The sequence below is a fragment of the Musa acuminata genome, chromosome BXJ1-4 (assembly GCF_036884655.1).
Source record: "Musa acuminata AAA Group cultivar baxijiao chromosome BXJ1-4, Cavendish_Baxijiao_AAA, whole genome shotgun sequence".
NCBI classification, from domain to species: Eukaryota; Viridiplantae; Streptophyta; class Magnoliopsida; order Zingiberales; family Musaceae; genus Musa; species Musa acuminata.
The window spans coordinates 24,768,468-24,795,416 of NC_088330.1; the positions used below are offsets into that span (position 1 = coordinate 24,768,468).

General features: G+C 36.9%; 5 protein-coding genes, 1 long non-coding RNA gene and 1 other non-coding gene across 10 annotated transcripts; 4 read left to right on the forward strand and 3 right to left on the reverse strand.

The window, feature by feature from the left end:
• The first annotated feature begins 291 nt into the window (after positions 1-291).
• On the forward strand, positions 292-1,440 carry LOC135672474 (heavy metal-associated isoprenylated plant protein 35-like). The gene is made up of 3 exons (XM_065180952.1): positions 292-410; positions 493-568; positions 672-1,440. Exons 1-3 carry the CDS (start codon positions 387-389, stop codon positions 1,325-1,327), a joined length of 756 nt encoding a protein of 251 aa, XP_065037024.1. The 5' UTR covers positions 292-386; the 3' UTR covers positions 1,328-1,440.
• Positions 1,441-4,175: 2,735 nt separating this feature from the next.
• On the forward strand, positions 4,176-6,002 carry LOC135650889 (uncharacterized). Of its 2 annotated transcripts, none has more exons than XR_010501652.1 (2): positions 4,176-5,034; positions 5,579-6,002. It is a non-coding gene; the product is annotated as an uncharacterized LOC135650889 (long non-coding RNA). The 2 variants fall into 2 exon arrangements; XR_010501653.1 differs by having other exon boundaries at positions 4,176-5,020.
• LOC135672724 (small nucleolar RNA Z159/U59) lies at positions 4,363-4,452 on the forward strand. Its single transcript, XR_010513080.1, has one exon. It is a non-coding gene; the product is annotated as a small nucleolar RNA Z159/U59 (small nucleolar RNA).
• A 236-nt stretch (positions 6,003-6,238) lies between the features above and the next one.
• On the reverse strand, positions 6,239-10,993 carry LOC103973995 (G2/mitotic-specific cyclin S13-7). Of its 2 annotated transcripts, none has more exons than XM_065170546.1 (9): positions 10,687-10,993; positions 10,346-10,448; positions 10,149-10,215; positions 9,907-10,038; positions 7,754-7,879; positions 7,418-7,666; positions 7,158-7,316; positions 6,887-6,965; positions 6,239-6,813 (listed from the first exon to the last, which is right to left on the reverse strand). In XM_065170546.1, exons 1-9 carry the CDS (start codon positions 10,751-10,753, stop codon positions 6,758-6,760), a joined length of 1,038 nt encoding a protein of 345 aa, XP_065026618.1. In that variant the 5' UTR covers positions 10,754-10,993; the 3' UTR covers positions 6,239-6,757. The 2 variants fall into 2 exon arrangements, with proteins under 2 accessions (XP_065026618.1, XP_009386979.2); XM_009388704.3 differs by having other exon boundaries at positions 6,250-6,813; positions 6,887-7,065.
• Positions 10,994-12,662: 1,669 nt separating this feature from the next.
• On the forward strand, positions 12,663-20,785 carry LOC103973994 (probable apyrase 2). Its single transcript, XM_009388703.3, has 9 exons — positions 12,663-12,971; positions 15,698-15,826; positions 16,442-16,498; positions 16,639-16,731; positions 18,181-18,386; positions 18,614-18,705; positions 19,882-20,096; positions 20,186-20,375; positions 20,462-20,785. The coding sequence occupies exons 1-9, from the start codon at positions 12,741-12,743 to the stop codon at positions 20,662-20,664; spliced, it is 1,416 nt and encodes a 471-aa protein (XP_009386978.2). The 5' UTR covers positions 12,663-12,740; the 3' UTR covers positions 20,665-20,785.
• A 1,173-nt stretch (positions 20,786-21,958) lies between these two features.
• LOC135650894 (large ribosomal subunit protein eL24-like) lies at positions 21,959-25,383 on the reverse strand. Of its 2 annotated transcripts, none has more exons than XM_065170564.1 (6): positions 25,320-25,383; positions 24,226-24,264; positions 23,804-23,879; positions 23,616-23,717; positions 22,958-23,106; positions 21,959-22,276 (listed from the first exon to the last, which is right to left on the reverse strand). In XM_065170564.1, the coding sequence occupies exons 2-6, from the start codon at positions 24,234-24,236 to the stop codon at positions 22,126-22,128; spliced, it is 489 nt and encodes a 162-aa protein (XP_065026636.1). In that variant the 5' UTR covers positions 24,237-24,264; positions 25,320-25,383; the 3' UTR covers positions 21,959-22,125. The 2 variants fall into 2 exon arrangements, with proteins under 2 accessions (XP_065026636.1, XP_065026643.1); XM_065170571.1 differs by lacking the exon at positions 25,320-25,383 and adding an exon at positions 25,053-25,077.
• Positions 25,384-25,904: 521 nt separating this feature from the next.
• Positions 25,905-26,653, reverse strand: LOC135672475 (probable calcium-binding protein CML45). Its single transcript, XM_065180953.1, has one exon. The coding sequence runs from the start codon at positions 26,617-26,619 to the stop codon at positions 26,017-26,019; it is 603 nt and encodes a 200-aa protein (XP_065037025.1). The 5' UTR covers positions 26,620-26,653; the 3' UTR covers positions 25,905-26,016.
• Between the last annotated feature and the right edge of the window lie 296 nt (positions 26,654-26,949).

Genomic DNA, 26,949 nt, shown 5'->3' on the forward strand with positions numbered 1-26,949 from the left:
TGCGGTGTGCTGAAAGGCATGCGTCTGTCCATACTTTTCTTCTGATGCCATTAGATGCAGAGAGGACCTTCCGCTCGTGATCAGGAGAATCTGCTACTACGACAACTTTTGGGGTATATTTATTCTGATGGAAGTCTCAATCAGTGTGCCCTTTGTGCCTCGGGCAACGGAGAACATGCAAGGTTGTGGAGAAGCTCTACTATTCCCTTTACGTACATTGCATGAGTTGTCTCTGTAAATTCCCTAGATGACCCTCGATGTTGGTGTATATAAAGACTCTGACGAGCCTCATGAACTGACAGACAGCCATCGCCGCCAACTTTCCCTTCTATTCTCCGAGCCCCTGCCTCGCTTCCTTGCTCACCCAAGAGCAAACCAAGTTTAGAATGGCAAAGGAGGACGATTTGAAGGTCAGCAACACGGATCTTCCTCTCTCTCTTGATTTATCTGAGTGCATGTTCATTCGTCCGAATGACAAGATATGGGCTGCAGAGAGTTGAATTGAAGGTTTCTGTTAACTGCTGCGAGGGCTGCAAGAGGAAAGTGTCGAAGGCCTTGAGCATCAAAGGTGCACAACATGAGCTCCCATTTAACTTCTTGTTCTGTGTCCCTTTACTCCCTTCGCGAGCCGTGTGTAACTTCTTTCCTGCACCGGAACATACTGGTTTCAGGTGTGCTGAGAACAGAAATCCACCCGACTCTGCCCAAACTTACGGTCATCGGCAACGTCGACGTCGGAATCCTCATTAAGAAGTTGTCAAAGGTCGGAAAAAGCGCAGAGTTGTTGTCCGACGAGTCCCAGAAACCACAGGGAGAGGGGACGTGCTGCAATGAAGCTTCTGAGAAGAAAACAGAGAAGCCAAGCAAGAAAAAAAAGGACAAAGAAGGCATGATTGGATGCGCGAAGTCGAACCCCGAGAAGGAGAAGAGCCCGAACTCGATCGACGGCAATGAGAGCAACAACAGAGGAGGCGGGGACGACGCCGGTAAAGGTCAGGAGAGCTCGAAGGAGGGCGGTGATGCTGGAGGAAGCGATGCTCCCGACGCAGCAAAGAGCTTCTACCCGACAACTGCAATAACAATTCCGCAGGTGAACTGCATGATGAGCCCGGCGCTGATGCCGTCCGAAGCGCGAGTGTACTACCCGATGGAGCCAGTCGCAGTTCCCATGCCGTACTACGACCCCGGTCCACCGCCTCACTACGTGCATCATCACCCTTCCTACTACGAAATGCCGGCGTATCGCCCGCCCCCGATGGAGTCGCAGGCTACGGTATTCGGCGACTACTTCAACGATGACAACGCCGTCGGCTGTCGAATCATGTAGGCGGGACGAAGCATCTGAGATGAGACGGTCATGCGAGTGCTGTATCTAAAATATCAAGTTTGACTTGACTCTTGAGGCATAGAAAGGCCGAATTCCTTGTCAGTAATGCTGTATTTAAAATACTTTTGTTGCCAACCGGAGCTCGTAGTAGGAAATTGGAATCGTTTGTCAGCTGAGCTCGAGAAGAATAGAATAGCGTGAAGAAGAGTGTTGATCGAACCTTTGAAGATGCCTGGGATTAGTTTTAAGGTGGATTGCTTTTGATCGCTGAAGTCTTGCTTGGGACCAAAGGAATAAAGCAGGAGAGCCATAAGCCATCGAACTCCGATACTCTTTAACAAAGCACAATTTTAGGGTGCTAACGCGTGGGATAGACAGAACAAGCAAGGCACATCAGATGGTCCATTCGCAGTCAACGTTCAACTCGTTGAAAGCTGAAAAGACTTCATCGGAGATGCTGTGTCTGGAATTTGATTTTATTTGGTTCTCAGGGTCACCATCTGTTGCTTCCTATTGTGTTGAACGGGAAGGAATCCAAGTCCAATCAGTCTGCTCGTAGCTTATCCACTCCATTTGTTTTCATCCGAGAGACCAGTCTTGGGTTGAAACCATTGTGCCCGTAGAAAGAAGCATCGTTTCTGGAGATCACCGTGGTGCTGCCGACGCTACTGCTTGGTGTGAATGCCGTGGCATGATTCCCTACTGTGTCGAGTGTATTGCCATTGTCGAGAAAGCTTTCTTGGTTGCTGAAGAAAGAAATGGTGATCTTGCGATCGTAGTGACTCACCGTAATCGATATCTCCGAGAATTAACATGCGGTTTACTGACGCCTAAGATTCATGTCTATTAGAGAAACAACATGCATGTGTGAATATTCTCATGTTATGAACGAGTCGGATGTATGATACATACACTAGGGTTAGTGAATACTTACTTGATAGATTGAATTTTTGGGTCAAGTTAGTGTTCGATTCCGTGCATATTAATGCTAAAGAATTTGATTCCAAGATCCTGGCAAATTGATTAAAATGTCGTGAAAACACGAGAAAGGCATGCAGCTGAATTGCGCACATAGATCTTCTACGACAAGGCGTGTGTATGCATCCATCATTATATTCCACATTATCTACATTACTTTTTAGAAAGTCTCGTAGGATTTCTAAGACTGTTGTACTTTCTCATGCAACTTCAATCGAGAACACCATCATAGAATATAATCTCGATGTCGACCATGATCGATAGCGATGGGATACAAAATAAATATGGAAGAAGAAAAGATTAAGTAATCACCAAGTAGAAATTGATAAAGAAAATTGAATAGAGAAATCACTTTTATCTCTTCATCTCCCCTCCAAATCTTGATAAAAATTTTGATGTGAGCTTTACTTTCACAAAATTGGTTACGGGGAGTAGGGCTAACCAAACCATTAAGGATCGAATCGAATTGAATCGAATCATTTTTTTTAATTTAGTTCGATTAAAATAAAATAATTTGAACCAAAATCGATTTGAATATATCTAATCGAATCAATTTAAAACCGATTACTCCGATTTGATTAATCGATTTATAATTTTAAATAATTCAATATATATTTTTTAAGTGAATCGATTTAATTCAAATCGAAATCTTAATCCAATGACACGATAATATTTATAAAATTAAGCTCATGTCATTTATAAATTTGAGCCAATTTAATTAAACGATTTGAACTGATTAAAAACTCAAGTGAACTCAATCTGATTGATATCTTTTAAATTAAGGTAATGACTCATACCAGCTAACCAAATAAGAGAGTGATACCTTCAAATCAGAATTGTTTATAACTTTCAAAATCCAAGTTCCAAGTCCAAAAACAAAGATATAAAAAAGATAACATAAGCATAAATTTTAAGTTTTTTATTTTATTTTTTTCAATAGAAATAATGATCACTAAGTGTAGACTCCGAGTGTTTCATGATTGAAAACTATAATCATACTAAAGATATGTTGGGAAATATATTTATATTTTTAATATATATTTGAAGAAAAATACTTAAGTGAATGTGTAATTGTAGAATATTCTGAGTCATCGATAAACAATAGATAAAAATTATATTTTAAATATACATTAATGCAAGTATTGTTTAATAAATTTATATTTTAAAAATTTATTTAAAATTATGTGATAAATTTACCCTTCTAATATCTTTAATATTTATTCTAAGTGAATAATTATTTTTTATTTAAATAAATAAAATAAATAACTAAATAAATAAAAATAGTCTTATAAAAAATATATGATATAAATATATAATAAATAAAAAATTATATAAATAAATATAAAAATAATCTTTGAAAATAAAATAAATAAAATATGTGAGAGAAGGAGTTGATATCATAAGATATTTTTGACGAGGCTAGATATCATAAGATATTTTTATAAATTTTGAAATTTTTTATTAGCATGCTAAAAGGTTGATGTTAGCTTACACCCTTATATCTGAAAAAAAAATGATACAAAATAAAATTATCAAACATTAATTCATATTTAAAATATGTATTAAACCCGTAATATAAATTTTGAATGTGTTTCCAAAATTTGGATGCTAAATTTTGAAAAATCAAATCGTCATCAAATAAACTCATCGGTAAAAATATAGAGGAGGAGATATGAATCCACAAATTACTCGATTAATTGTTTAGGTAATACATGGAAAAGAGACTTAAATATGAATCCGCAAAGCCCCCGAGCGCCTTTGTGGGCCGAACATGATGGCCCATTATTTCATCGTTGTGCGCTCTTTCATCGTCGAAATTAGGGCACCCCATCCCATCTATAAATTAACGTCTTCTCAGTGACGAGAGGCATTCATCGGCTGCGTTGGCGGCGGAAATGGGGCCATCTGGCAAGCCATCTCTCTGCTCTCATGCCAAGCTATATCACCAGCATATTTTGTTGGTTCTTGTTGCTTTTAGGTGTTGGAAAAGAAGTTCTTTTTCGTGTTTGTGTGTGTGTGTGTGTGTTAATTTGTTGTTGTTTCGATTGATTCTTATGGTTTCCGAGGATGATCGAGATGAGATAACTTTCGTTCTTCCGAGGTTACATACGATGCGGAAGATTTTTGGAGACCTGAACTGAGGAAACCTGTCGATTGATTCTCTTACTCTTAAAATCGTATTCATCCGATTATGCCAACTTCTTTCGGGTGTTGTTTATGTGGTTTGCATCTCTCAGGCATCTTTTATTTGTGAAAAAAATGGAACTTTTTTGTGAAGCGCTTAGGAAATGACGTGCTATAAAATCCCTATGATGATCATCGTTCGTGATTAAAGTAGTGGACTGACTTTTGTATTATGAATTGAATCTATTGATCCTGAGGGATTTGTTTCTGATTTTCTGTGAGATGTCATCGGTTTTATATGAATACGTCAATTTTCTTTCGTTTCCCCTTTTTTTTATCTCTAATTTTGAAAAGATTGCATTGTGAATGTTATCTCTTTTTTATCTCTTTTATATGAATAACTCATGCAAAATGTTTCATGATTCTTGATGTTAGGTCAATCCATTGGATTAGATGTGCATTATTAGACCTTTTTTTTTGGCACTACAGTGAGGTATCTGATTCAAGGTGGTTAATATTTACTTGTGTTTGCCTTAATGAGAGCTATATTTAGAGTTCCTTATGGGGTCAAAGTGTTGGCACCACAGTGAGGTATTTCTTTCAAGGTGGTTAACATTTTCTTGTATTTGCCTTAATGAGAGCTAAATTTAGAGTTCTTTTTGGGGTCAAGTTTTGGCGTTATCTCCTTCAAGGTGGTTAACATTTTCTTGTATTTGCCTTAATCGGAGCTAAATTTAGAGTTCTTTCTGGGTCAAATTTCAAAGGTTTAGTTCTTTGAATTCTTAGTTCAGTATTGCTTTTTTGCTTTTGCATGAGTTCCAAAAGGAAGTTTTAAGAATCCATAGATTGTACTTGGAAGATAGAATAGGTGATATGACTCATTCAGATAAAACCTCTATTTAGAAATTGAAAGTCCTGAGATCTGTACGTGTAGCTGATTCGTCGCTTCTCATGCAAAAATAAATAAATAAATAAATAAATTTAAGTTTAGGGATTTTTTTTTCTTTTGATTTATTCTCTATCATCGTTGAACCGACATTATTTTGTATGTTTATTATGACATACTCGTATCGGCGGTTCCTCATTTTGCTCTCTCTAATGATGGTAAGGCTGTGTCGTAATACTTGGTTCTTGCCTGGTCTTCTTTAGGTTCTACACATGGAAGCTCCCAATGATTGAACATTCGAAATAGTTTCAGCCTTGTCTGAGTCTGAAATATTGCTGATATCTCAATTTTGTTCTGAGGGAGCAGCTGTACACACACTCGAGGCAGGCATTCCGAAACTGTTTTCATGGTTTGACCAAGAACCGATGTTATCGGCCCGGCCGCCCTTGTACAGACTCAAGTGCCAGTATTTGGATTGGCCTTCCTGGGCAATTTATGGACTCAAAATTTTGTAACTTCCCCCGCCCAACTGTTTCATGTAGATTTCTTTTTGGGCTTCCAGCATCCCCGTTTCCTATGTTAGGTTTGTTTAGTTTTTGCCAATGACAATTTCCGAGCTGGATCTTACTTAATATGTATGATTTATTGGTTCCTGGTAAAGATTTGGTCAGTAAGCTTCGAAGCTAATTAGTGTCTGGCTGGGCTACCTCAGTAACAGTGCTTCAACTTTGTAAATGAAGCAATTTAGACACTTTTAAAAACAAAAGTTTTTCCACAGTTAAAAAGGGGGCGGCTTATTTCATGGGAAAAAACATCGGATTGGAATTTTTTTCAATTGATTACCAAAAGTTTTAATTTGACAGATCACCAAATAAACCAGAAATCTCACCAAAGATAGCTAAGCAATGATAGGACGACATTTGTCACAGAGGGATTATCAACTAAAGTAACCTCTCCTGCACAAATTCTTCCAGTTTAGTAAGTAGGTAGCATCAGAATGCTATCAAACATGGCAAAGATTTATAGTTAAGATTTACAATGCTAACAATGCTCTTTATTCGCGCGCACCCGCATCCGCGCACCCCCCCCCACCCCAACCCAACCCAACTGTGATGGTCCTATTTTAGGGTAACAAATAAACTGACACAAAACAAGGAATATATATACCAAAAAAAAAAAAAAAAGTACTGGGGAGAACCTAACAACTTATACAATAATAGAAGAATTTGTCCAAAGCCATTCTCCTCTTATTTTGTCCACAATTCAACAAGTTATGCAGGATCTACATCTTGTTATCGTAAAGCAACTATCGGATGCCCCCTCGATCCATGTCTTCGGAGCTCATGATGAAGCAGACTTCTTCGACTGTAGTAGTTCCGTGGCAGGAGGATACAACGCAACGGCTCCAAATTCTGCGTCTGAGTATGTCTCGTAAACCGCCATCAACTTACCCTCTGCTGCTGACGAGTGAAGGCTAACCAGCTCGCGTGCACATTCGCTATGTAGAGAGATTCATGGATCAATAAACGTGCAAAGATCATAATCTAGAAATCAAATTTGGTACCACTTACAGTAACTGTTGCTCTGAGTAACCTGTATACTCCACGAGCATTTCTGTCCAACGTGGGGTCTTCTTAAGGGTGCACCTTGCTGCATAGACAGCAGAGGCAGCAACCAAGGATGGCAAATAAGTGATCAATGAATACGGCATCAGTCCTAACTCGGAAAAGAAGAGGACCATGTCCTCCATCTGGATTAATTTACTCATCAGCACAAGCATCTATCGAGAATCTTGAAGACAAAAAAAAAAAAAAAAAAAAACTCAAACATAAGAAAACCCACCTCCTTGTCAGACATGGCTGCCTTCAGGAAATACGCAAGAAATACATATTGCGTCGGAACAGTAATGTTCCATTCGAGTGTTTCTAGAATTGCTTTCTCCTTGGACAATATTTGTTCCTTGCTAAATGCACCATGTGTGATGTCAATGCAGTCTTCAATCTGAACATAGGCATAGCACATATGTCGACATTAACTGAATCATCGTAAGCGGGAAAAAGGCAAAGAACTTGAATTAGATTGATTAGAAAAATTATTGGTACCCCAAGAGGCAATGGATCTTCATATTTAGATGCAATGAGCATAGCACCCACTCCCACAAGCATTAAGTCAGTCTCCATCACTTCCTCCCTTGACAGATACTGATCAACTATATAAAATGTGAGATACAAAGTCTCAGGTATTAATTCATAGCAGTGGAACTCGTCGATCAGCCTGTCAGCCAAAGTAGATCTCATCTCTTCCTTGATCTCAAACTGGAAGTCCATATATTTCCGAGGTCTTCCACATTTCTATATGAAGAAAAGCAATAAATTTATATTGTCAGCCAACATATTTTTATTGACAATAACAGAAGTTAAGATGGAGAAAATACATACCTCACCAAGTTTGTAAAAGTTATAGATATCATCCACATATTCCACAATAGCCAATTCGCTGTCACCATCCAATGCATCAATAACATGATCCGGATCCTCCGTATCATTGCTAAGCCCAGAGACATCCTAAATATATAGATACAAAACATGAGGCCTTTACCAGCATGGTAACGAGCACTGTAGTCTCTGTTCTCTCAAGAAAATGAATGCAATGCATCAACATTGGAAATTGATCTTTCAGTTTATTAAAAACTGATAAAATGCTCAAATTTAAACTCGTTATTTACATCAATTACATAAAAGAATCAATAGTTTCAGCAATAGAGTGCATGTGAAGCAGTAACTATAGATTGAAAAATGTCTAGTCATATGCTATCTAATGATCATAACAATATTGCCAACTTGTCAAGGCATCTACAAAATAAGTCCCAACAGCATGCACTTGAAAATTAATACATCTGATGATTCAAAATGGAAGAAAGGGCATTCTCCAGTAAGCCTCTGTAACTAATTTGTTGTGATTGAAGGATCATTTTTGCTCAATAACTAGGCAATTGACTCCTTGTTTTCTATCACTTGGTCATGTTACTTTAGCTCTAAACCAATATTACTTCCAGATTATGATTACTTCAGCTTTAGCAGTACATTTGTGATGCAAAAATCTAATCAAAATTGTGTCAACCACCTTACCTATGGAACTATCATTTTATAGCTGTCTCCTAACACATGAAATTTCCATAGATAGTTTACCTGTTGTCACGACTGGCTGATAATATATACACATATATATGATTGATACATGGTGCAAAGAATTAATTCTGCCTGAACCTCCGCTTTCATCAACAACAACGTAAGTGAAAATTAAAAGAAAAATAAAAAAATGGCGGAAGATAAAAAAGATAAACCTAACCACCATCAAGATAAACTCTAGAGGCACTGCCTTGCTTATATTCTGCTTGCTTCTTCTCACAACTAAAATTTTATGTTTTAGTAAGCTCTGTAAACTTGAATGCCATAAGAAATGTGGCAGCTATCCTCCAGAAATTTAGGTGTGATATTGAATGTGCCCATGGTGTGATATCTTGTATTCGTTGAACTATAAGTTGGATTCTGGTTAAAGTAGCACAAACTCTTCTTCCCTCCAAAAACCATAGAACATCTTGTACATGCCCCAAGACCATTTGTCGACATTTTCATGCAAAATTAAACCTTCCATAACAATGCACTTTATTGCGCTCACAAAAGTTATTCACATTCTTCTTGGCTAGAGTGGACCATATCAGGTCTTTCTTACCCTGTACTGCTTTATCTTCTAAATAATTACATTATTTTCTCTTTGCTTCTTTTACTTTAAAGGCTCTAGACTATGTGTCCTGGAAATTAAGACCTCAGTCAGTTTAGTCCACTATTTTTTTATGGCCTATTCAAAGATACCCAATGACATTACAGACCTCGAACTGGTACAAGTACAATAGTTACTTTCTAGTTCATTTCATTACATTTTCAGACATCAATAAACCAGGGAAGTTCATGTAAGTGATCTTTCCTACTTAAGCAATCTGTCAAATCTTAGGTGCTCCAAATGAAAGTTCTGGATGATACCGTTGTTTATCCAATGTGTTGTCTCTTGCTGTCGGAAGGTAATGAACAACCACAAGTTTATGTTTAGCTAAATTAGATATCTGAGTGAACTCAACATGTGTTACTATCATTTTAAACATTGGACATCACTATCATCTGTTAATTGATTTTATGAGGTTTCACATATAATTAACAGCGGTAAGATCAAGAACCTAACTCGAGCGCTTATTTGTCTACTGAATCCAATATTCAATGTTGACCTTATGAACGAAACCCAACAGCTCAAACTCAAAAGATTATACTGAGAATAACCAAGATAACTGATAATTCAATAGATACCACTGTAACAATGAGATCGTTGATGTATGTGCATCACTAGCATAGCTTGACGACAGTGGAAGTGCTATACTTGTGGCGGACTTGGTACAGATCAAAGCCAGACAAAAGTATTATGCGGTCACTAGCAAAGTATATTATGTGAGCTAGCACCTTATGCAAAGACAGAATGTGAAAAGGTTACAAATGTTCTGATAAGTACATGCTGAAGTAAAGGAAGCGTTCAACTTTCTTACCGAGGTGGTGTGAGAGATTTCCTCATCCACAGTGGAATCAGTAGATGACTTGACGGCGACAGGATCTTTCTGCCGAACAACTTTCTCATATCCTTTATTTGTTACAATGTCATCAGCAGGAACCACTAAATTCTGCACAACACGAAGCATAGAAGATTCAGTATGGAACTAACACCAAGATTTTGAAAGCTGGTCAGTGACACAAGTAAAAACTATGGGATATAGCAGCAACCACATCATACCTTTCTCAATTTGGAGAGCTGTGTCTTCGGCAGAATCTTAGAAGGAAGCATTTGTAAGGGAATGGACCTAGGAAGATGATCCAAACTTTAGAAGGGGGGCAAAAGGGAGAAAGAAGAAATAGTCAAATTTGCGAACCCTAGATTCACTCCTGAACGATTTCAATGATCAAGAAGCAACGCGAGTAATGAAGTGGCACCTGTCAACCAGTTGATTCCCAAGTTTCAGGAAGGCTCTTCGTGTTATCTCACTTTTTTTCTTCGCAGCCGCTTTCAATTTGCGGATTAGTTTAGCCGTAGAACCTACCAGGAGACAATACAAGCATAAACATTCATAAACCCGACGAAAATTGGTGAATTGGACGAATAGGCGGAGACGAAAAGGAAGCCGTAGTGATCATGTCATGCGATAAAGACGCAATCTTGAATGAGAAAAGGATCAAAACCCGCGTCGATTGAGATTCCCGAAATGGTAGGCAAATCAGAGAAGAAACGAACAACCCAAGAAACGAAGAAGAAGGGTTTCTTGTTCCGGACTCACCTGTCTTCTGGTGCTGCTGCTGCGTCTGCAGAAGAGACGCCTTTTCTTGCACACACTCTTGTGCCATCGATCGTATCTCTTCTTGCCTCGTCGACGAGGCTTCTCAGCCCGAAAGGCAAAGGAAATAGTTGTGGCAGTAGAAGCAGCGACAGCGGCCTAAGAGGAATCAAGGGTTTTAGTCGATCTCTCTGTCGCCGTCTTGTCTCGCCTTGGCCGCTGCGTAGGAAAGGCCCTCTGTAGCGCCCTCAGCTCACGAGAAAGCAGTAGGAGAAGGCGAAGGAGAAGAAGAGGAAGAAGAAAGAAAGGGTTTGCAAGAAGATTTCTTGGTTTCTCTGTGTTGGTGGGGCGCTGCCTTTATAATCAGCGTCGTCTCCTATGGTTCGGTGGAGGGAGGGAGGCCGCGGAGAGCTCGAGTCGAATTCGGAAACAGGGAGCTGACGTGGCCCAGTTTATTATTATTATTATTTATGGTTAGGCCACAATAGAAACCCACCGTCGTGATTCGTGATCTTATGATATGCCTTTTTGTTTATTTGAATTATCTTTAATTCGATACCAATAATTTGTGGCCTCAAAGAAAATTTTATAATAAATTTATGAAAAATAAAATAAAATAAAATGCTGTTCTCAATTGAGCCTAAGAAAAAATTCAAAAGATGTAAAAGAAACTCAGAAAACTAATTAAATTTAAAGCCCAAAATACAACTATAACTAATGGAGTAATTGTGTATTTGGAACATCCTACGATCTAATGTTGCCGTGACTATGCTTGTGTCATTGATGACACACCAACTATGATTATTTACAAGTTGCTTCTACTTATCTCGATCGAATCAATATCAAGAGAAGGAACGAAATGAAATGGTGCATTGGTCGTTTTCAAGATGAATAGTTAATAGTGTATGGATGCAAACAGTTTTTATATAGTCAATTCCTAGAAAATGACTCCATAGGAATTGATTTGACTTGATTCTGAATGGGAAACAACACATGGAGAAAAACCATAGGAAACTGAGTCAATGACATCCAAAGAAAACACTTTTAAAGTCCATTGAGAGAGAGTAATAATGAAGTAAAAAATTTGAATGGGCCAACATTAGTAAAAGAATTTGATTGCTTGTTTGAAATAAAATAAAATAAAATAAAAGGATAGACAATAAAATTGAAAGAAGAGAGAGATTTATTTATAAACTAAGTAAGGGAGGTGGTTGGGAGGTTAACCTCATCAAGATATGGAGATTGTAACTTTGTTTGAATATAATGGGTTAGAGTTTAAGGCCAGTGATTAAATAATCTGAAATCTAAAAATATTTGCTCATGAAGAACTGAATTCATAGAAAATTGGATTCTGGATATCATAAGGTCCGAATTGTAATTTAAATTCATTTTAATTCAGTATTGTAATTTAGACCAAAAGCCTCGATCTTAAGATCATATCAGGCATGAATTTGGGTTAAATAGATTCAAAAGAAGAAGAAGAAAAATATATATGTGGATACGTATTATCGCTTCCTCGATTAATTAAAATTTTATACTTATATAATTTATAGTAAAAGAATAAAATCTATGGAATGTGTGGACAACACTAATCGTCCACCTAATTCATGTGTGCCCGCTTTATCTTAGGGTAATAAATAAGCCATCTTGGCATAATTAATTACTTTGAATGCTAAAAGTGCGTATCTACGGTGACTCGTTAAACACGTAAAGTGGATGCGGTGTTCCTCCGAATCTTCCAAAGCAAAACCATAAAAAAGCTCCAACACTGACGTTGGGTTTTGTGACTTAATGAACTAATTAGCATTTACGTCAGTGAACCACATATAATAATTCATATAATATATATATATATATATATTTATATATTTATATGAATTTGGTCCAAAGAATGAAATAATAACAATAATGATAATAATATAATAATCGGATATGTTGTTGCCACGTGGTGGGATGTGTTTTTAAATGTCCCACGCGCATCACACTCCACGGCTTATCTCTGCTCATCCAAGGCCCAACCGCCGCGCTGCAGACGCGATCGGCGAAGCAGCGGCAGAATGGCGCGCGTCCGCTGCCTCCTCGCCTTTCTCTCTTTGCTTCTCTTAGTGATCTCGTTGCCCGTCACCACCGGCCGGGTGCTCGTGGCCAGCGGCGCTGCGGCGGTTGAGTCACGGCGCTACGCCGTAATATTCGACGCCGGGAGCACGGGGAGCAGAGTCCATGTCTACTGCTTCGACGACGGGTTGGAGCTCGTCCATATAGGGTCCGACATTGAGCTGTTCGTTAAGGTATATACGAGTTTGCTGTTTCCTTTCTTCTCTTTTCTTTTCCTTTCTTGTTCCTCTCAGATTCTTTTGTCTTTTTCTTTCTTTCTTTTGGTGGGCGTTGATTGAAACAACCAGTATTGTGTGGAGGACCTCTTTTCATGTTACTCATACCACTAACGTTTCAGGGATGCTATCTTCACGTTATTTCTTCGAGATTTGACATGGAAGGAGTGGGAAAACAAGGGGGTTAAGCATTTCCAAGTTTGTCAATTTTATTCTCTCCGAACGGTGTCCTTTCCAAAGAAGAAAATTCTCTAATAAGTAAAGAACAGGGGAGGTTTCTCAGTTTTTGTTTTCTTGAAGCCAAGAAATTCATTTTTTGTAGGTAATTAATAAGCACTAGAAGTCATGGTTAAGTTCAGCAGATTAAAAAGACTGAAAATTTTCAGTCAATAAGAACCTGAAAATTATGGGGGATGAACTTCTAGCTATTGAAATTTCCTGTATTCTCTACAAAAAAGAAAAATCCATTACACAGGGAAACAGATAAAGAATTGCTGTATATAACCTCTGGATTTATGATAAAATTAATTGAAAAATGATAGATACTTTACTTACCTGTTTATGGGTTGCCTAAATCACCTGCCTGGTTTGTGAATGGAGAATGATGGACACCACGTGGGACCCATCTATGGAGTCATTGCTGTCTCTGTACATCACAAGACATTTAAGCCTGGCCAAAAAGAAATTTCCAATTGAACACTTAATTTTTATCAAATTTGCAATTAATTCCCTAACATCAATTTCTGTCACTAGCACATATTACTCTGTGAATATTTCATATCTTTTGCAAAAATCATAATAAATTTTAATTTTTAAAATAAAATGATCGTTTTTATTGATACATTTGTGTTAGTTAGTGTATCGTTGCACAAGTGATAGATCTCAGGGTCAAGTCCATGTGTAAGCGGTATGCATGTTATTTAATGTACTGAAAAAATCTTTCAATTTTTTTTTAAAAATAAAATGAACTATTTCTTTTTTTATGATCAAATGATAGGAGGAAGGTGTTGGGTTGCTGGATGATAGTCATCAAGACAGTAGTGTTAATGATAATGGAGAATGAGGATGATAATAATGAATATGTTGATAAAGGTGGTGTTAGCAATGTAGGAGGAAGGGGAAAACGATGGTGGTCAATTTATATGGTGAGGCTGAGGACTAAATTGGCTGAACTAATAACAAAACAAGCTCGAAAATATAAAGTACTTTGACATCAAAATCTCTGATGCAATTTCATAAATTGATGGAATACATACAAAGAACTAAAATATGTTAAGATTTATGGAGAGCAGGGGTTATTTGTAAATTTTGATGTGGTATCAGTTCTTTTAGTGATTCACACCAATAACAGCATTCTCTGTAGTAACATTAGAAAGGATTTTTATAAAGAGAAATGAAATCATCTATAGTATTATACATTATCCATGTTTCATCCCAAGAATCAGTGAAGGAAATATTCTGTTCTTTTAAATGAAGAGTATAACTTCTGTTGTTCTTCATTGGATAACATGTAGGTGAACAGACTATAACATGGTTAATGGAGCAAAATCTAGGAGGATAAAATTTCACAATCTTAACCACAAGTGAGAAAAGTGAAAATAATAAAATAAATACATGTGGCACATTACTACTAAGTCATTATCACTTTTAGCAAAGTGACACATACTACATGTAGCATCTCCAGGATTAGTCATGATCTGCTGTGGTGTGAGCTTCAATTAGGAGTAATAAGTGGAACCTTGCACATTATATTTCATTAAACCATTGGACAGGGTACTAGTTGGAATTCGATCTAATTCTTGATAAGGTTAATGTTGGATCCAGACTTGAATTTGTAGACCTTTGAATTCTTTAGGAGATTGTTTCTAAGAAAAAAGTAGTCCTTTACTATTTGTTGTTAGGGATGCCAATGGATCCAACAATCTACTTAATGATAAATTTAAGCTGACATCACAGGTATGAAGCTTTATAGCTTGGTCTATTAAACAATAGTATTCATAAAATTGTCTTGAATTTTGGCCAGAATATGATAATAAGGATTTAAAATATCGATCCAATACTAGTTTCTATGATCTACTGGACTGGTATAATACTATCATTTTTGATAATATACTGACCTCTTTTGCTTGGTATCACCAAAAAGACCAGTACTTGAATCCATTATAATAATTATTAGGATTGAATCTGTATTTGAACAATATAATATCTTATTAGATTTAAGTGAAGACATTAGGTTGATCCAATCCGGATATGCCAATAACATCTTCATTTGCTGTTCTATCATTGAGCTAATTCTTTTAAACGTCCTCAAATCTTACATGCCCTTCATGTTGTATTTGTTCGACAATTTGCAGTTTCAGCAATCCTTTCTAACAATTTCTTCTGATATGGTTTGTAACTTTGTATTGCTATCGATTCTAAGCTAATAGACAGAATTTGTCATGAGTACATTGTTTGCGAAGTCTACAAAAGTGTAGTGCAAAAACTTATTATGATAAGAATCAGGCAATTTTTCATGTCCTCAATAACTGCAAAATAAAATATATCAAAAAGAAAAATGAAAGGACAAAGAGTTCAACCCCTTCTGAAGCATTTTTAAATTAACTTTTCTTTTTTCCAAGATCAATTTAACCACTCATCATTTTCAATTCAACTTCTCATCTTGTTGCATCATTTTTGTGTAGGTAAAACCAGGGTTAAGTGCATATGCCGATGATCCTCAAGCAGCTGCAAACTCACTTCTTCCGTTGTTGGAAAAAGCTGTAGGCGTTATTCCGGAGGAGTTGAGGAACAAAACACCTATTAGAGTGGGGGTAAACCTTTCTTTTTCATACTATGCTTTATCTCACACTAATAGTCTGTAAAGAGATATTTATAATAGAATCCATTAAGATCCATGTTTATGAGATCTAATAAGTTCAATGAAACCAAAGATAATAAAAAATATTAAAACCTCTTGCTAGAGGACATGGTTATCCGATAAGAAAACCCATTTGACATATAACTATTGTAGTAAAGGATAAACCTAAATTATTCTACATTGACGGTGAATGGCCTAATGCAACTCATTTTTAATCCATACTTAGGACCAACAGCGAATCAAACATGTGGATTTCCTTGTGAACCCGTTTAATTTTGCTTGAAATACTAATCCACGATGCATATCATTCTACTATTCAAATATCCAGTGTTTTTAACAAGTTCCTCTCTGGCTTGTATTTTTCTTAATATTCATTGCTTATCTGGCATTTGCACTACAATAAGCAATAAAATTTTTGCCCAATCTTCTGTGCAGTCTTCTTGAATTTTAAGTTGCACTTTACCACATATCCCATCTTGGCTAGAATATGCGTGAATACAAAGTTCCTCTTAAGCTATTTTTCTATGAATAATCAATGATTTTTCAGAAATTTGATATCTCTTTGCAGGCTACAGCAGGTTTGAGATCTCTGGGAACAGATAAGTCCAACCAAATTTTGCAAGCAGTATGTATCACCTCGGATTAGGTTCTAAATAAGATTTTCATCCAGCATATTATACATTTTTCCTCCATGTTCTTCCATATGTATATTTATGAGTCGAGTTGTTTAGTTGAGTTGTTTCGATTATACCTTCAATTCTACAGGTCAGGGATCTTCTTCGAGAAAAGAGCTCACTAGAACTTGTGGATGATTGGGTCACTGTTCTTAGTGGATATCAAGAAGGATCTTATCTATGGGTATGACATTTGAACTTGTTCGTTTTACAAAAGCATCATAACAGTTCAACATCACTAGTTTGTTGTGTTCATGATTTTTTATTAGCAGATGAGCAGAACCAGTTCTTGATGGATCTAAAGATGGGCTTTTTGGCATTATAGCATTTGAATTTGTACATTTTACAAACTAATAATATTTCAAAGTCACTAGTTTCTTGTCTTTTTAGTTCATATACTGCTAACATAGACAAAACAAGTGACATATGGTCAAGAAAGCTTGAGCTATAAAATGACCATGAATGGCCCAATCTATAATTTCCACATCTATGGCATTTTTTTAATTCGCTCTTTCCATTTAAGTATTACATAATATGATAAGAATTCCTTATATCATAACTCTGCATATTGCACCTAACCACTAGAATGTCTCTTCAGAGACACATCTATGACAATCGAACATGGGTTGAATAATTTAAAGTTGTGACCTACTTTGACCATGATAAAATTTAGATTAAACAACTACTACTAGTTCTAAAATCTTAAGTTGTTGGAAAAGGACCTAATACATATTACTTTCTCTGGTACCAAAACAAAGCTTAGATTGGATGACCATTAATTCCGTCTCAAACACCCCTAGCATACAAGCCAGATTAGGCATATAAGCATAAACTTTATAAAAAGGCCCAATCACTCTAACATCTTCTTATAAGCATTCTGGATTAGACTTTGACACGTGGACCCAAGTGCAGGATGGTATAAACAAAATAGCAACAAATTTTGCACAATCAGACCCGATTGTGAGCAATCAAACGCTGGCTAAAATAATAAAAGCAGGAGTTAGACTCAAGATCATGACCCATTCTTGTATCCTGATAAGATTTAGTTGGATTCAGCATATCCCAAAGGTTTAAGTTGTTGGGACTTGGGAAAGGACCTACTTTATTAATAAATTCTAATATATATATTTTTAATATGTCTGATATATTTGGTTCAATTATCTGCACACGGCGTTCTAGTTTGGATAGAGCAAGAAAAGAAAGGAAAACATTTCCAAAGAATGTTCTTTATCAGTACTCATTTCAAGAAATACTCCAATATGAGTTTTGTCTTTTATAACAAAACATATTAATCAAGGATCAATTATTTGTCAGTTTAATAATATCATTTTAGTCCTTTTAAATGAAACCAAAGACCAACACACACACAAATCTTGCAACTCAAGATGTAAGGCTGAATCATAATCAACATTAGCTTGACCAAGAAAGGATGGACAACCTTACAACCTGAAACAACTTAAATTAATATTTTGGTTTATTGTGCAAAAGTTACATTCACTTTCTAGTCTTCGGAACAAGTTGCTGTAACATCTTGTTAAACTGCTTTTAACCAAGAACTAAAACCATAGCCTCATGTTTTTTTTTTCTTTCATTTGTTTAACGAGTATGATTTATGTTCCTTTTTCCATTGTAGGTCGCCATAAACTATTTGTTAGGGCACTTGGGCAACAAATATTCTGAATCAATTGGAGTGGTTGATCTGGGTGGTGGTTCTGTTCAAATGGCTTATGCCATCTCTGAGAAGGCTGCTGCTAATGCTCCAAATGTCCCAAGTGGAGAGGAAACATATGTCAAGGAACTCTTCCTTCAAGGAGCCAAATACTACTTATATGTTCATAGGTGCAACTTGCTTACTCATGATCTACTGAGATCTGACATGCAATTTTCAAATAAGACTATCTTTAAAGAAGTGGCATGGAGATTATGAGTATTTATTTCTTTTAGACTTTCAAAAGTTCAGCAAAATCCAATTTTCATTATTGATAGCTGTTAATGAAGTTGTTCTGGCATTTCTACTCTTAAAATGTTGAAGCTGCAAACCTAATTCTGACTTCTTGGCATGACAGCTATTTGAACTATGGACTGTTGGCTGCTCGAGCCCAAATCCTAAAAGTTGCTACTAAATCATACAGTTACTGCATTCTGGGTGGCTACAATGGTATGCTATTCTGTTTCCAACACTCTTATTGTGTGTTTACATTTTTCACTTTTACTTATTTAGAGCATCATACTGTTCTGATTGATGTGTTCATTCATTTACTCTAGTTTTGTTGTATGAGTGCCTCTTTAACTTAGCAAACAAAGATTAACATCAGTTTCAGAGTAGGCATTTAGCCTCAAGTTCCAAACTGCTTGGCACATGCAAATTCTGAAAGTTTCTAATATTGTCACCAGAAACCCAGCTAAAGATGACAGATGAATTGTATATTAAATGCACATAATTCCTGTTTTTATCACTTAATAATGATATGTCCAAGATCTTATTTCTTGATAAATTCCATCTGTCTTCCAGACTCTTTTTTCCTTTTTTACTTGATGAATTAAGAAAATATCCTTGAGATTGATCCTCAAAGCATGCCTGAGTGACCTTGTGTGGTTGGTGCTTTAATTCTGCTATTTTTTCTTCTACATATATTTTATGACATGCATAACACATATCATCAAACAAATCTACTATCTTCACACTAGGTAAATTGTGAAATTCACTTGAAACTAGCCTTAATTTTCGAAAAGAACAATTGTGACATACAATATATTTTTTCCAAAGGATTTTAATTTCATTTGTTTCAGTCAACTGCCATTGCAATTAGAAGCTCCGTACATTTTTCATTGTTCTCCTCTCTCCGCAACCTTAACCAAACATTCTGCTGGCTGATCCATCTTCTCTACGAACATCTTTCCCCTTTGACAAGTCATTTTCTGTACTAGCTTCCACCTTGACAAATGAATTACTTGAGGATCCTCCTTTTTTTTTTTTCTTCCTTATGCTACTTGCAAGCCTATTGGAGGAAGGATCGAGTTATCATTAAATGACCAAATTTTGCTCATAGAGGACTGTGATCATGATTTTCCTTCATGCATCAAGTATATTGAGAATATTATGCTTTCCCCTACCTTGCTGGTCGAAAGAGTATCATCCACAGGATAGTGGGAACAATTCCATATGATATCAACACAAATCCAGCCAATGAAAAACACAACAATTATTAAGCCACAATAGCAGGCTAATGAAACCTACAGCAGCATCACATCAAGCAATAAAAACAAGCTTATACACTATGGTGTACATTAACAATGTTGAAAATTTCATTGTTCCTTTCTTCCTTCCATGAAGGGGTGTATGACTATGATGGAGAGCTCTACAATGCTTCATCTTCCCCTTCGGGCTCTAGCTTCACCAAATGTAGGAATGAAGTGATCAAGGCCCTCAAAATTGATGAACCATGCAAATATTCAAGTTGTACATTTGGAGGGGTGTGGAATGGAGGTGGTGGAGCTGGGCAGAAAACTCTGTATGGTGCATCATATTTCTTTGATAGACCTTCTGATGTAAGTTTCAACTCCACTCAACAACATCGTATCAGGTCAACTCTTTTTCTTATCTTAATTATTGATCATAACCATACATACATATATAGGTGGGTTTCGTAGACCCTGCTGCAACTTCTGCCATGGCTAAACCTTCAGACTTCATGGAAGCTGCCAAGCATGCATGCAAAGTGACCATGAACACCGTAGAAACCAAGTATCCTAATGTTCGCAAGAATGATTTGCCATATGTATGCATGGATCTCGTCTACCAGTACACCTTGCTTGTGAATGGGTTTGGTGAGATACGGTCCATGATCCTTGAAGGTACTTCAAATTTCATGAAACTTGACTCTGATTTTTGTCGTTGTTTTTTCACTGAACAGGCTTGAAGCCACGGCAAAACATCACACTCGTAAGGCAGGTTCGATATGGTGATTCTGATTTCTTTGGAGAGGCGGCATGGCCCTTGGGAAGTGCCATTGAAGCTGTGACATCGGAAAAGATCAATCTCAAGCAGTTTCAGTTGCTGGAGCCTGCCATGAACACTACTTTGGATCTAGAGCTGGTGATTGAAGGTTTGCTTTAAATAAACTTCAGCTTTATGCCATTTGAGAATAAGAAACATTGGAATATCACTAAATTTGAATCAGATCGTCTTCTGTTTCTTCGCTAAGCTAGCAATTTTATGAGTGCCAACTTTCTCTTGAGGATTTTTTCTATTGACATCATGGCATTAAGGATCAACATGATCTCATTACTTTTTGAGAAAACAAAGGAACTGATATATGTTAGGGGTACATGGATAAATGCTATTGATGAACCGAGGGAAGACAATCGATGAACCCATTGACATTTGGATCACTTGTTTACAAGGATAAGAACTTACTATGTCTTTATCCTTAGATATTGTTAAGGTGACTAGTCATTGTTGAAAACTTCGTGAGAATCGACTTCAGCCAACCCTTTCGACTTTTTCGCAGGACTGTCTGTGAATGACATGATGACAAAGTGAATTTAGTACCAAGGAGTAGGGGAGAATAGAAAAGGATAAAAGGAGATGGGAAATAACAGCACAGATAGGAGGGAGGGGTTTAGGGTTTTTAACATGCTTTAAGAATTAATGGTAGTCTCAGATGAAATCCATCCCATGTAGTAGAAGGAAATCGTACTCAATCATCCATAATGAACCATAAAATTATATATGATCGACACCCGACCAATGTAATAGTCAATCATTCAGCTAGTTTGATTTTATACCGAGAGAACCGGCCAATACACTTATCATACTCGCCATACTGCGTATTCGTACCAATCGACTGGCATATGTAATCCGCATGCAACCAAGAGCATTATCCAACAAGATTTCATGTAGGAAAGAACCTGTTATCATCAGGAGCAGCTATTTCATGTTTCACAAGAATATCTAGTGTCGTTGTTGTTCATAACAAAACTATCAGAAAGAACCAACCCGGCCCAATTTGAAGCAAACTCAAATTGGGTTAACGGTTCGACAATTCTGAACCAAATCCGAGATGAATTGAATCACCTCGGAACCAAAGTCAACGATGCAATCCAAAAAATAATTTAAAAAAAGTAAATAATGCCCCCTAAAAATAACAAATACATGACTTCAATAGTTTAAAAAATGGAGAGATATTTTGAGAAATTTAAAAATAAAAATATGTGATTCTAATTCATTCGATGAGCCATATAGAATTGGTTCGATTTGGGTTCCAAATTCGACTGAACCAGCAATTTCGCAACCAGATCCGTCAGTTCTAGAGACCAGAAACAATTTCCCCATTTAATTATTTAATTAAAGAAAGCCAAGCTTCCCTGCAACTAGGACACAATCTTAAAACAGAATGACGGCCAATAGATTAATCAACCTTCAAAACTAGGTTTTTAATAAATTTCTCATGTTGGATAAAGTTTGATATGATACTTAACAACCTGCTGCAGATAATGTTCATAAAGGGTACAAGTAAACAGACAGACTAAATTTCTCAACGGTCAACAGAAATGGATAAGCAGGGAAACTAGGTTTTCAACGCTTGCCACCACCACCACCAAGCTTGGGGCCCTTGGCACCCTTGGGGACGCCAGCTTTTGTCTGCGTCTTCTGAGTTTTAGCCATGATCTCAGCCTTTTTGGCTTTCTTCTCATCCTTCGTTTTCTTTATACGCTCCTTGATTTCACTGCAGCAGCAGACAAGCAGTAACCATCTGGATGACTAACAACAGTTGCTTACCAGGATAATTTGCAAGTTCAAATCCAAAAGGAGAGCACCGGTTATCAAGAAAATGATTGCCACCGAACCATACTGTAATATCACAATGCCTATTCAACTGTATTCTCACATAACAATTACAAATTTAGGTCAACAACTGTAACATAATATCATATTTTTATGATTTTTAACCATATTCCAACATAATACTTATTGTGGTCGCACATAGCAATCACAAATTTATGATAGAAGTTTAGAGTATCATAATGTCATATTTTAATACCTGATTGACTATAATTTTATATAGAAATTAGACATTTAAAACAAAAAGGCATGATTGACATAGAAATTCAACAGCAAAGCACTCATAAATAGCCATAATCATGAAAGCAAAGGATAGAATGTCTGATTAGGAGATACGTAAACACTACAAGATAATCACTTCATGGAGCAAACTAATTTAGGGTAACTTATGCTGAAGAATGGTCTGAGAGGTTAAGAGCAAAATAAGTATAATTACTCAAAGGTTTCCGGAGATTCTGTAACTACACTGACGATAGAAGTAGCTAGCCATATATTTTTTTTCATCACAATTAATTATCCAATTTCTATTGCATAAGAAACAACTAAAGCTACAAATGAACAGTACCGAAGAGCTGCTTCTCTTGCGGCATCCCGAACTTCAGGTTTCTCAGTTCTCTTCTTCTGAATGACCTCAAGGGTAGCACCAACAATAGACCTGGAATATGGTTTCTTGGTGGCACGACGTTTCTTTTTTATAGCTTCAGCATGAATATCCTGTGGCAAGAAAATCAAAATTATCACCCTCTCCTCTCGATATGACCTATGTGATCTTTGATGCCTAAAAAGTCAGATTGTGTCATGCGTGTAAATACATACATACCTACACATATATATACACACACACACATATCTGCGCATGACAATAATGGCAAAAGATCCATATAACCAACCCCAAATAGTTGAGAGTTACGATTTTGTTGTTGTTATTGAAGGTAAGGGTGAATGGAGCCATGGTAAGATAACCCCATTGCCACCCATACAATCACCACCCTATAAATTACTAAAATATTCCTACAAATTACCACCTGTTGCAACAACCAAGGGCACCAAAGGAGAGTTTACAAGGTTTACAGAGTTATATATGATACTTGCATTTCTGGAGATATCTGTGGCATAAAGAATCAAGTGAACTAATAAATGGACATCACAGAGTATTTAATACAATGAAATATACTTCAACTAATGGATGCAAATAGATGGAGTGTGAACTGGAAAAAGGAAACCTTCTTATGTTGCTTTCTGTACATTGCAGTCCACGTAAGCTTAGCAGGTTTCAGGCGGTTGTGGAAGTAACGCTTGCATTTTGAATTTGCAAAAAGGAAGACCTGAAGAAATTGATGCATTAGTTAATATAGAAAAATGAATACTTCCTTTAGATACCTGAGTCCAAAATAATATCTGGCAAGCAAACCTGTGAGTCAGATCGGACAAATCTGATGCCCTTTCCTGGATATATCTTGGCACCACTAAAACGGCAGAGTTCAGTCCTGCAGCATTAGCACAAAGCACGGTGTCTACATTAGAAAGTGTAATTTTAGGATTTAGGATACAGAAAATACTGAAAAAAGCAACGGTCAAAACTGAAATAGGAGATTTCAATTATCACAAATGAGAATCAAATGAAAATCAGATGTGGATAATGCCTATAAATGTATAGCACATGGTTAGCCAACTTTATAGACTGTCATGGATATAGGACAAGTATGAAAGATGAAAGGTGGACAAAAGTGGACGATGGAAAAAAACATGCGTAGAGCACATGTTGATGTGGAAGACAAGATGAACTATTAAAAAAGGAATGCATGATGCATGAGGTAGAATTACAGAACATACTTGAGAACCATCTTATTGAATTTCCTTCAACGTGTTATTCTGAAAACATGTAAAAGTAGTTAGAATATAACCAGCAACAGATGTGCAGAAAAGATTACAAAAAGAGCATATAACAAAAAGACTAAAACTCAAATCAAATTGTACAAACACTGCATGAAATAAAAAGACTTTGAACATGACATTCATTCTTGAAGACCTTCAGAAAAAGTAACAACTTTATAAAAGAATTAGATATACTTAAAAGTTTCCTAGCAACTTCATTTCTCAGTGTAGCAGTTACAAAAAGAAATAAATCTCAGATAATTTTACAGCATATCAACATATCGACTGACAAAAGCCAGTCGTCAGAGGAGAAAGATGACATGGATTGCCTGTAAAGCAAATGTAAATTAAAAGTCAAACATCAACTAAATTAATCCAGTTCATGGCTGCAGGCATCCAAAACAAAAAACCAAACTCTGGCCACCAAATAAAGCTACTATAGTGTGTCTAGGACCAGGTTAACTGCAGCACAATATTGAGATCCTTATCAAATCCAAAAGCATTGGCAATACTGTTGTAACCATTACAGCAATCAATGATCGCACAAATACCCGCGCACGCATGCATACCCTCATAAAACCCCAACAACAGTCTACCAATATAACCTTGCAAAGTCTCAACATGAAACAAATCTCAGATTAAGTAGAACAAGCAGAAAAAGAAACAATATCGAGAAATAATACTCGTTGATTGATACGGATGATAGCAATTCAATGAGTGCACATGTTTAATGAGACGGATGGGTTTCAAGCATGTCGAACGAGTAATAGGATATAAAATCTCACGATATCTCAGCCAACCAAACCGCAGACGAACTTAAGAATCGAAATGCTAGATTTGGAGCCACTACGCGATTTGACGCTCAGGGTTCAGCAATCGGCACAGATAAATGCAAAAATACATTACCACTTCAAGATCGTGGGAGACACTATAACATTCTATCCTCCGAAAACACGAGAGAGTAAGCAAAAGAGAAAAAAGGGATTATCCTCGAGCGACAACTAAATGTATCGAGTCGAATCCAAAGAAACAGGGGCAAAGACAGAGAATACCTCCCGAGAACCCTAAGCAACGGAAGTAGACGGCCGACAGAAGTCGCGGAACCATATAACAAACTCTTCGCAGCCTTTTAGGGTTTCTTAGTACATCCTAGACCGTAGATCCCCTTCATCGGATTAATCATGACCGTTCAAAGGCCAAGAGCTCCTAATTCCTGGACCGTGAATTAGGAACACCTTTTTATTTTATTTTTCTCGAAAAATAATATTAATTGAAGAAGCGAGTTGGCTTCTTGGTTTGTGAAATCTAAAAGGTACGCTTAATTATAGTAGCAAAATTCCATGAATTATTAAAAATTCGAATTATGTATATGTTTTTACTTGAATAGTTCTTCAAAACAAAACAAAACAAAAATGATAATTTGTTCAACTAATTAGAAAATTTATAAATTCTGAAATTTGATTAGTTTCTGTCTGTGGAATTTTGTTCTCTCTTTAATTTAAAATGCATTAATGTGTAATTCACTCGGATTTATATCAAATTGAGAGAGTTTCGCTTTCCACTCAAAATCTAATCTGAGCTTCATATTAAGGAAGACAATATGATATAATATAGGAACATCAGAATCGATTCAATCATGAACAGACTTCAAATATCTTTAAGTTGAGGGATCAAACACTACACTACACTACACTTTGAACTTGGATCTACTTCGTAAGTGCTACCATCGTAACAGCAGAAGAAGAAAGACTAAATAGTGTTCTCGAGCAAGCGCTTGAACTCCATGAAGTTTATCTTTCCGTCATTGTCCTCATCAAAGACATGAATCATCCTCTCACAGTCTGATAGACCAAGTCCCTCTTGCAAGCCCAACCTCCGCATCACACACCACAATTCCTTAGGGCTTATGAACCCATCCTCGTTCCTATCGAACACATAGAATGCCTCCTTCAGTTCTTCCAAGCTAGCTAGCTTATCCTCCAGTAGCCCGTTGATTCCTTCCATCGCTCGACACTCTTCGCACGTGATAGAGTCATCTCCACTCTTGACCTCTTTGTTACTCCATCGACCCACCATGCCGAGCCTCCACACCACCACTCGGATATCATCATACGTCAATTCTCCTTTCTTGTTGCAACATTTGCATTTTGCATCTTGTGGCAGACTTTCGTTGTGTTTTTCTTCCTTTTCCTCTTCCTCCTTGGTACTAGTCTCACTTTGAACGACAAACTTGATCAGCAACGACATCAGATAGATGAAGGTTGCACAAAATCGAAGGAAGTCTCTGAAGATATGGCTTATGTTGCAGAAGAAATCGGAATTCACAACCAGCAAAATCAGGTAGATGACCATTACGATGCTTCTCGTTACAGAATTAAGCAAGCTAGTAACGTGGATAAGATGTGCATGATGAATGACTTGTGTAGCCAATCTATATATATATAGAGGGAAAGAGAGAGAATCAACCAGTACGTATTGCTTTCTTTTCGATCTTCCGAGAAGGGGTCCTTTGTTGTCTTATCGTGGAGAAACAAGCAGTGAACTTCCACGCAGTGTCGAGGAACTTTGGAGTCAAAACTTGGTAATCAAGATGGGACCGCGCTGATTTGGATGGTCCAACCCATTAATGGCCACAGGACAAATCTCGTCCATCTATTTAAGCTGGGCTTGACGCTAAAACTT